This window comes from Clupea harengus, chromosome 24 (assembly GCF_900700415.2).
Source record: "Clupea harengus chromosome 24, Ch_v2.0.2, whole genome shotgun sequence".
Classification (NCBI taxonomy): Eukaryota; Metazoa; Chordata; class Actinopteri; order Clupeiformes; family Clupeidae; genus Clupea; species Clupea harengus.
The window spans coordinates 4765464-4775349 of NC_045175.1; the positions used below are offsets into that span (position 1 = coordinate 4765464).

The 9886-nt window shown below is 46.8% G+C and overlaps 1 protein-coding gene across 1 annotated transcript in view; it reads left to right on the forward strand.

Annotated features, from left to right (window-relative positions):
• The first annotated feature begins 789 nt into the window (after positions 1–789).
• Positions 790–9886, forward strand: part of sorcs3 (sortilin related VPS10 domain containing receptor 3) — a 177721-nt gene continuing 168624 nt past the window's right edge. Inside the window, exon 1 of the mRNA XM_031561919.2 lies at positions 790–1976. Coding sequence (XP_031417779.1) covers positions 1257–1976 — 720 coding nt within the window. The 5' untranslated portion in view covers positions 790–1256. The remainder of the gene's footprint in view (positions 1977–9886) is intronic.

Below are 9886 nucleotides of genomic sequence, written 5' to 3' on the forward strand. Positions count from 1 at the left end.
ACAGCCTGCCCTAGATAAATAACAGCCTCGGTCAAAAGTTGTTCCCGCATCTAGGATCAAGTGGGTAGGCTATCAGGCATCACTCAAATAAAATAGCCTAAGAGTGGCTCCGTGCCCACCTGTAAACAGTTGCTGGGTGGGCCGGGTTTAGAGGTGTCGCATCTGCACCAATTACAGCCCAGGGAGTTGATCTGACTAAAAACATGGCCTACACTGTAATGATCATTTGCGTTTGATCACTTTTCCTTGACAAGATGGGTCTGAAATGAGTCACCCCAGTGTTACTGGTCAAATTTCATTTATTTAATATGAAACCACTGTGCCCAAATTAAATTATACACTTTAGGATGTGGGCGTTATTACTCTCTTCAGTTTACCTCAGACATCTCCCGCCCCCACACGCACTGAGTTTTGAAGTTCCTTGCCGCCTGTCGCCTGAGTTGTCTAACTGACTCGTGGCTGTCCCTGTCTTCACTGCAGCCGGTCGTCTCACGGAACAACACACGCCACACCGCACCACCTCACACCTGCGCAGCTGATCATAGCTGTGTCACTTGCCCATGCGCATCCTCTGATGAGCTGACGCTCAGTGGCTGTCCTCGCGCTCCGACGATCAAAGGCCAAATGCGCTACATAACTCGAGTTCAGGCTATAAAATCACCGGAATTGGGCTAAACTGTAGAGACTGTAGACAGCCTAACATTCACATTCGCGGTTAAATTGTGCCCATGGGTCAGATTATCTTCAATTTAGACGAATTTAAATAACTGTGAAATCCAATCTTTTGACTTTTTGTTTGATCTGCAAATATTTTATTGTTAAAAAATAAAGTATCACAATATATCACTTGAAATATATTCTTTTTTACTCAGTTTCTTACTCTTTACTAACGGCAACTGCAATTAGTTATTTTAGCCATTGCATTAACACAATATACTGAAATGAGACATGAGGTTTAATAAAAAAAACAGAACGAAATCAACGCTCCCACGCGGGTCCTCCCATATCTCTCCCTCTCCATCTCTCCTTTTCTCTCCCTCTCTCACTCTCCGGACGCAGCTTGGCTTGGATACAGCTCCTCCCCTACGTGGTGGCTTACTTGAACAGATCCCTGAACGTGCACAGTTTAGCTGAAGAGCACTTTTGTAAAAACCCAGACGAGCGGGCTGCAGTGACAATTTCACCACTTCGCGTGAGGGACTTGCCTGGTCCTTGAAGGGGTTTGCAGGGGAAACATTCCCTTTTCTCTTTCAGCAATGGAGACGGGTTGTGGTTTGTTTCACGGCTCCAATTTAATTCTATCTTTATGGTTAATCATATCCGCTAATATTGTAATAACTACGCGGGCAGATATCACTTGCGCGCCTTGCCCATCGCCTGTGCAAGTTACCCGTAAGGATGTACATCTGGATGAGCGCGCCGTTCCGGCAGGGACTGGGAATCCTCCGAAACAAGCTGAACCGGAGTCAAGAGTTTTTGACAGAAATAGTGGAGTATTCGCCGAACAAGCTGGTAGTGGTCCTGTGGATGTAGCTAAATTTGCGAATGGCCTTGGACGAAATGGGGTTAACACGAAAGTCTTCTCTGAAGCTTCAATTATAAAAAGTGAATACGAAGAATTTGACATGGGTAAATCGACAAACTACGATGGAGGATCCGATTTTGACAAAGTGGAGAAAGGGGATGCGACATTTTTTAGAGCCAAACGAAGCGGACCAGAACCCTTCGAATTTTCTGAAAGCTCGTGGAGCACCGAAGGCGACCGAATGTACAGTGACTCATCGACCGAAAGGAAGATTCCCGGCCCGCTTTTGGACGAGCAAAAACTGAGGTCCGAGCCCCGGTCGAACAGGGATGATGCGAAAGTAACCAGCTCCAAGCAAGACGAGCCGAAACTAACAAGCAGCACTTTTGCTTTGACGGGAGACTCTGCCCACAACCACGCTGTCGTGTATTGGTCTGGGCAAAATAGCAGCGTAAGTCACAGTATTTCTTTACTTTCACGTGGATGTGAATTTATCACAGCAGGCTCCTCAGTGTGATTCAGTATTACTTTTATCCAAGCTTGTCGCAAGCTGTGGTGTGTTAAACGCATTTCTGGATGATTCGCCGCGTCTGTGATTCCATTCCAATAGTAACAGGTGCATTCAGTGGCGCTCCACGCTGTGTCCGATACAGCCATGGAATTCGGTAGGCTACTCGCAGTGAAGCCCATCTGGGATCGCTTTAGATTTGTCTCTCAAATATCCTCCTCGAAAAAGGTGATCTTAAAAGCGACGTGCGTGATGATACCTAGTGACTACTCTTTGCACTGTTTTTTTGAACGCAGCTCACACCACAACGTAAATATCCGAAAGCAAGATAGTAAAAGTGATGTTCTTCAATCACAAAGTCGGGGATCTACTACATGTGAGGTCAGATTAGTTTAGTAGCTAAATGAGATTATATCGTTTTATCAACCCTTTCCTTGTACGGCCGATTGTGACAAAAAGAGCACTAGTGCATTTGCATGTAACTAAATGCTGCATTCGATTTTGGTCAGATAGCCTCTTATCGCTTTTCACCCTTTCACTCAAAGCTGAGGTGTTGACGCAGAGTTTGTTTAATGGAAGCTATATTTTCCCCTCGAGTCATTTTATGAGGTTACATCAGCTTTCAATAATTCAACAGTCTATCAACCTGCTGATGTCTAGGGAGCGGTATGTAGAATGCTTAGGGCAAAATAACCTGGTCCCCCTATTAAGTCGCCCGTAACAGTTGTAGCGCAACCTACAGTTGCACTTGCACATACGCTCCAAAAGGTGGTGTACAGTAGGCGCGTACACAGGAGTATGCATCTTTCAGTAATGAACTCTGCGGTTTTCTTGTGCCAGCTCCGGGCGAGAGGGATTAAACGTGCGTTCTCTACAAGAATAGAACCACGTCAGTGCCATGCGAGGACAATTTGCGAGGAGAAAACCACGTCAAGCTCAGTGCCAACTGTTCATTGCGCTGTGCGCTGGGTTGGGATAAACTAATGATCACACACGAGAGGTTCATTGCTCATAATTAAAGTGACAGTGTTTTGCCACATTAAAAAACAGGGTGTAAAAGTTTCTTTCGCTGCTCTGCTCCGGCTTTGGTTACATTTGTATATGCAAGGAACTGCTGTTGCTGCTGGATTCCGGAAAAAATAAAGCTGCTGACAATATCAATCTCAACAAGGTGTCGATCCTGAAAGTGTTTGGTATTCCAGAGAGTATAGGGGAAGGAACAACAGTGAGAGCAACGGTTTGATCTCCGTGTGGTCTTTTGATCCCTCCTGGCGTGAATGCGTTTTTTGGTCCGTGGCATTAAAAGAGCCATGATTAGGACAGAAATAAATAAATAAATTAAGCAGACACAATTAACCATCCCTTCCACTCAGCACAAAAAGCCAGTGGGCCCTCTCCGCATCGTTTACATGGCTAATTTGATGTTGTCGTGAAGCATTTCGTCCTAGTAGTGCCGTCCATTTTCTTTGTTTTTTGGGGGGTAGGGGATGGTGGGGCGAAAAAAAAGAGACAAATGTTTTGCACAGTCCTTGTCTGAAAAGATTAGTCTATGCTGGGTGAGCTTGTTTTTTGTCTTTCTTTTCCTCAACCCTGCGTGATTGCAGCAGTAGTTTTTAGCGTGAGGTTACTGTCTCGCGGCCGGCGGATGGCCCCTCAGCTGTAAGTCTTTAATAAACATTGTCGGGACAGACATTCGTGTTGAAGTCTTTTGCCCCTTGGCTGAGGACTGGACAGCCTGCACGGCCTACGACTGCCCACAGTACCCTCCACCTCCAACCCCCTCTCACTAAACACACTCACACACACTCACTCCTGTCCTGGTTGCCCAGTGCTCAGTCATCGTTTGGGGGCTTTCAGTGCCTTCCAGTGGAGAGAGGAGAGTGTGATGGACTCAGGGGTTAGGGGATGAGGTTGGGGTTGGGGTGGGGGGTGTGGGTGACAGCACACACTCTCTGGTTGTGCCCTGGCTCGTAGTAGCTTGTGCTAATTGGGAGGCATTGTGTATCTGCCATTCAGAATGACCAGTGTGGAATGTCCCCCTGAGCTGCTGCCTGGGTGTGACTGTGTGCATCTCTCTCTCTCTCTCTCTCTCTCTCTCTCTCTCTCTCTCAAATTTTCAAATTCAAATTCAAATTCAAAAGGCTTTATTGGCATGGCTGCATACAATACAACGTTGCCAAAGCATGTTTACATAAAATGTACAAGCACAATTAACATAAATAAATAAAAAACAAACAATAAGTTATAGGTGGTAACAATGTGGTATAGAAACATATAACAGGTTCATTGTTAATTATTAAACATTAAATATTAGTTATAATTAGTTTGTTATCTCTGTGTGCATCTCTCTCTCTCTCTCTCTCTTTGTGTGCATCTCTCTCTCTCTCGCTTTCTTTGTGTGCATCTCTCTCTCTCTCTCTCTTTGTGTGCATCTCTCTCTCTCTCTCTCTCTCTTTGTGTGCATCTCTCTCTCTCTCTCTCTCTTTGTGTGCATCTCTCTCTCTCTCTCTCTTTGTGTGCATCTCTCTCTCTCTCTCTCTCTCTCTCTCTCTTTGTGTGCATCTCTCTCTCTCTCTCTGTGTCAACACTCTGGTCTGCTTTGCAAGCCTTCAAGCCTTTCTGACATTTTCCCTGTTGTGTTAAGCCTGCTGACAGGACTGTCCACTCTTTTATTTTCTCTCATCTTTTCTTCTAACTTGTTCTCTTCTCTTCTTTTCTCCTCTCTTCTCCTTTCTTCTCTACTCTTCTCTCTTCTCTTCCTTTTAATTTCTCTTCTCCTCTCCTCTCCTCTCCTTTCTTCTCCTCTCCTCTCCATTCCTCTCCTCTCTTCTCTTCTCCACTCCTCTCCTCTCTTCTCTTCTCGTCTCGTCTCCTCTCCTCTCCTCTCCTCTCCTCTCCTCTCCACTCCACTCCTCTCCTCTCCTCTCCTCTCCTCTCCTCTCCACTCCACTCCTCTCCTCTCCTCTCCTCTCTTCTCTTCTTCACTCCTCTCCTCCCTTCTCATCCTTTTCATTTCTCTTCTCCTCTCCTCTCCTCTCCTTTCTTCTCCTCTCCTCTCCATTCCTCTCCTCTCTTCTCTTCTCCACTCCTCTCCTCTCCTCTCTTCTCTTCTCCTCTCCTCTCCTCTCCTCTCCTCTCCTCTCCTCTCCACTCCACTCCTCTCCTCTCCTCTCCTCTCCTCTCCTCTCCTCTCCACTCCACTCCTCTCCTCTCCTCTCTTCTCTTCTTCACTCCTCTCCTCCCTTCTCATCCTTTTCATTTCTCCTCTCCTCTCCTCTCCTCTCCTCTCCACTCCACTCCTCTCCTCTCCTCTCCTCTCCTCTCCTCTCCTCTCCACTCCACTCCTCTCCTCTCCTCTCCTCTCTTCTCTTCTTCACTCCTCTCCTCCCTTCTCATCCTTTTCATTTCTCCTCTCCTCTCTGATCCACCAGAGATTCATCTCTGTGAACCTTATCATCTCTCTCGTCTGTTCTCTGTGCGTTTTGCCTCTGTTTAGTTGTCTGTGTGGGTTACTTGTAGCGTTCCCTGGGTACACTGCTGATGTGTATCTAAGCTGTTTATGAGTAATACCTCTTATATCTGTGTGGCTGGCTTTGAGCATGGGAGAGGTATTATCATATATCCTATTTTCAGTTATATCTCTGGTATCATGCTGCATTTCAAACCCCCAGGTGTTTCAGCGTGTACACCGTGTGAATATTTCCATATTTATGACTATAGGGGAGGGCTGGCTGTGTGTGTGTGTGCGTGTGCGTGTGCGTGGTATCTGATTCTTTCCAGGCCTGATCAATGGCATTTCCGTGTTTTGATGTTTTTTTCATCTAGCTGCATGGGCCAACATTCTTTGAAGTAGCTCGCTCAATGAGAGAGAAATCACACTCCTAATTTGCATGAAGACGCTAGGTGAAACACTGCATCGGCTCGAGTGGGTTGTTAATGCAAACTTCACAGACGTAGAGATGGAAAGTGTGTGTGTGTGTGTGTGTGTGTGTGTGTGTGTGTGTGTGTGTGTGTGTGTGTGTGTGTGTGTGTGTGTGGGCGGGTCAATTTCATCTGCCCTGTCACACTCTCAAGAGATGTTTTTCAAATTCCCACACATGGCCACACACAACCAATCAAACATATCTGTTGCGAGATAGCAGGGTGGAGGAAGTAGTTAAATGTGCAGTGTGCAATTCTAATGGAATTCTAATGCAATATGCTTTCGATGACATTCAGGTCCTCTAGCTCTCTCTCGCTCTCTCTCATTGTGTGCGCTCTCTGGACGGTGCTCATACAGTCTTGGAGCTGTAAATGGGGAAACAGACATAGTGGCTTGGACTGAGCCAGAAACAATTCCACCCACACAAAGCTCTTCAAATCACAGCTCTTCAGGAGCACCGAAGGAATTTGACTGGCTGTTGAACTCAAATATCAACAACCCCCCCCCCCCCCCCCCCGGAATCACGGACTGCATCTTTATGGGGAAACACGCGTGCTTGCAACACACAGTGCCATGACAACGACAGGTTCCCATCGAGGTCACGTCATTCTTTTTCAGTGTGGCGCCCCAAGCATTGTGGAGTGCCAGCTCATACGATTGAAGCCTGTGTTCAAAGGCTCCATCTTTACAATGATTTGTTAACCCAAGGCACTGTACATCATAGTGCAGGTGTACAATTTTTTTCCTATCAGTATGTCTGCTCCTCTCTGCATCATCAAACCCATGACCTCGGTGCTGTTAGCACCTTCCTTAGCGTTGTTAGCACCTTGATTTGCCAGTTGAGCATGGAGTAACACATTTATTATCCATTGTGTAGTAACACTTGTCCTTAAGTTAAGCTTCCCAAGCTCTTTACCCTAAGAAGTATTGATCTAAGTGGCTGTGTAGAGAGACCCGCAGGGTCAAATCCTCTATATGAATACTGATGTTCTTTCCCCATGCATCCATCAGCACAGAGAGAGAGAGAGGGGGGAGAGGGAGAGGGATAGGGAGAGAGAGAGGGAGAGGGAGAGAGAGAGAGAGAGAGATGGAGAGGGAGAGAGAGGGGGAGAGAGGGAGAGGGAGAGAGAGAGAGAGAGAGAGAGAGAGAGAGAAGAGTGACAGCAGCAGCCGACGCTTCAAGAACCTGTGGATACTTATGACAATGTTTTGGAAGGCAAAGAGAGACGTTTTCTTGTCCTGCCTTTTTCCTATCACAGACTCCGGGCTCTTTACTGCAATTTAGCTACGCTAATGGCTTCGGAAGCCAAGCATCCTCCCCCTCTTCCTTTTTGTTTATCTAGCATGTTAGCTGCTAGGGAGTGGAGAGAGCAAGAGCATGATAGAAACAGAGAGAGAGAGAGAGAGAGAGAGTGAGTGAGTGAATGAGTGGATGTCATAAATTATTTACTCATCCATGGGGGCTTGCTTCTCCACCCTTACTCTAATTAGTGTTTACAAATTTGTTTTCCCGGGCCCTTGTTCTCCGGCGAGGAAGTGCCGCTTTGTGGCAGCACGCCACGCAGTGCGGCGGAGAATTTATCTTCACTTGCCCTCGGAGCTCGACTCTTGGCCGGCATGCCAAGATGGCACCGGCCAGCCAAGTCCTCCCCTCTCCGTTTACCAAGGCCTCATCTCTACCTCTTCCTCCTCTCTCTGTCAGCTGGCTGTCTCATAAGTCTCTTTTTTTTTGGGTGGATGATCCATTCATTTGCTCTGTTGGGCAATCGGATGAATAAGTATTGAGAACTTCAGTAGTCAAAAACTGTTTTTTTCCCCCGGAAGGGTTTTTCACTGTAGACCTGTGAGTTGGAAAAATGAGTAACGATGGAAAATGCCTTTGTACGTGCATGCAACTCTCTGCAGTGAGAGGGAGCACTCGTTGGATGAGGGCCCTTTGAAAGTTAGTACCTCTCAGGCTCTCATTACAACTTATTATTTTGTTGAAGTGCCGTTGCTGTTGAGCTGAGCATGGGATGGTGACGTGGGTGAAAGAGAGAGAGATTGAGAGAGAGAGAGAGATGGGGGTAGAGAGAGAGCGAGACTAAGCCTAGGGGACTGGAGTGTAATCATACGCTTGGGCACTGATCCTACTCCAAGTACAAGGGTGTCGACAAATCACGCGATCCAGCGCCGCGGTAATTAGTCTGATATAACAGAGTGTCAAACGTGATTTAGTTTCATCTCCATTTGCGTTAAGCGCCCCACTCTTCCCTTCGGGCGGAGGCGGAGTCCCTCGTTGGTAATAGAGCCATGTAATGTGACAGTTCACATTCCGCCGCGGTCGGTGCGCCTATGCATTTGCGGTAATAGAGCATTGGAAAAGACGGCGCACAGGTGGTCCGGTGGGACAGTTCAGTGCAGCTGTGCGGTTCTCTACAGCCGCCGTGCCGCCCCTTCTTGGAAGGGCGGGGGCTCAGTCTTGAGTGAGGTGGTTATCTCTGCTTCGTTCAGCGACACACACACACAGACACACACACAGACACACACACACACACACACACAGGGGGAGGGAGGTGGAGGGAGGTGGAGGGGGACTAACTCCGCAGTACAAGTGGTAGAGGGTGTCATGCATGAAAGGTTGATGCAGGATGATGCACTAGCTGATGCAGACTAATGTTGACACATCATACCCCAGGACCTGCACTCAATTAACACATTGGCTAATTGAAACGTTCTGGCAGTTCATCTATGAAAGAAAGCCTTATAAAGTCATAAAATTGGGACTCGCTGCATTAACTTCGCCATCAGAGCCCACGTTTTATTTCCCATTTAGATTTTTACGATGATAACTCTCTTAAACGCCGACATTACGGAAGCGAATTGTGTAAGCATCTTTCGCTCAGTGCGGTCTAGATATGGCTGATAGATAGACGACCGATGCAATTTTTTCAACTCAAGCTTGAATGTGACTTTGAACTTCCACCACAATCTCTCCATTGTCTCTCCGTGGAAGAGACAAGCAGCAGCAGCCGCCAGAGAAAAAGCGCGTTAAATAAATTATACTGGAAATACGGAAGCCTATTTTTTCACAGTCTGATATTTACCCCTGGTAAATGCGATGAGTTTGTGGAGATGAAGTAGGAAAATGGAGAGGATGAAAGTCTTTATACGTTTCTGTTTTTTTTTCCTGCGCGTTGAGCTGGATTTTAATATTTCATTACTATAACTAGCAAGCGAAAAAAGACGCCGCTGAAAACACAACTCGATGCATCTGATTTATACAGTAGAGATGGTTTAGGGGTACTGTTGGAATTTAAAAGTCGCCTATCTTTTTGTGTACGTGCTGTGTAGGCCCTACGACATGCCTCGGTAATTGGGACAGGACGCATAGTTTGTTCAGCACATGAATCCCGCCCGGATAGCGTCATGGAATCCGTAATCATTCTGTCTCTCATTAGGCTAGGTTGTAATCCCTTTGCCGCGGTTGTCTGAATGGCAGCGGATCAATAGCCGTGTTTGCGGAGCGCCGTCGACCGCAGTTATGTCTCCATCACCTGGGGCGAGCGCTCCGTGACTGCTCAGCAGGGGCGGACTGGGGGAAAAAAGTGGCCCGGGAGTTACTGTCAGACCGGCCCACTCAATACACGCTGCGCGGCCCACTCAGTACACGGCGCGCTGCCCACTCAATACACTGCGCGTTGCCCATTCAATGCATTGCACGTATAGACCAGTCAGTGGCCTACTTGGAAAAATACCCATACACTTAACATTATTTTGGATGATTTCAAAGAAATTACATCATATATGTTTTTTTTTAATAACATTTGGATCCACCAATTTGCCTGGGTGGACACATGGAATAAAATTATACTGGCTATTGTAACACTCCAAGGTAGGTATAGGTTGCTAGATGAATAGGCTTAACTCTGGGCTAGTATCAGATGGTTAT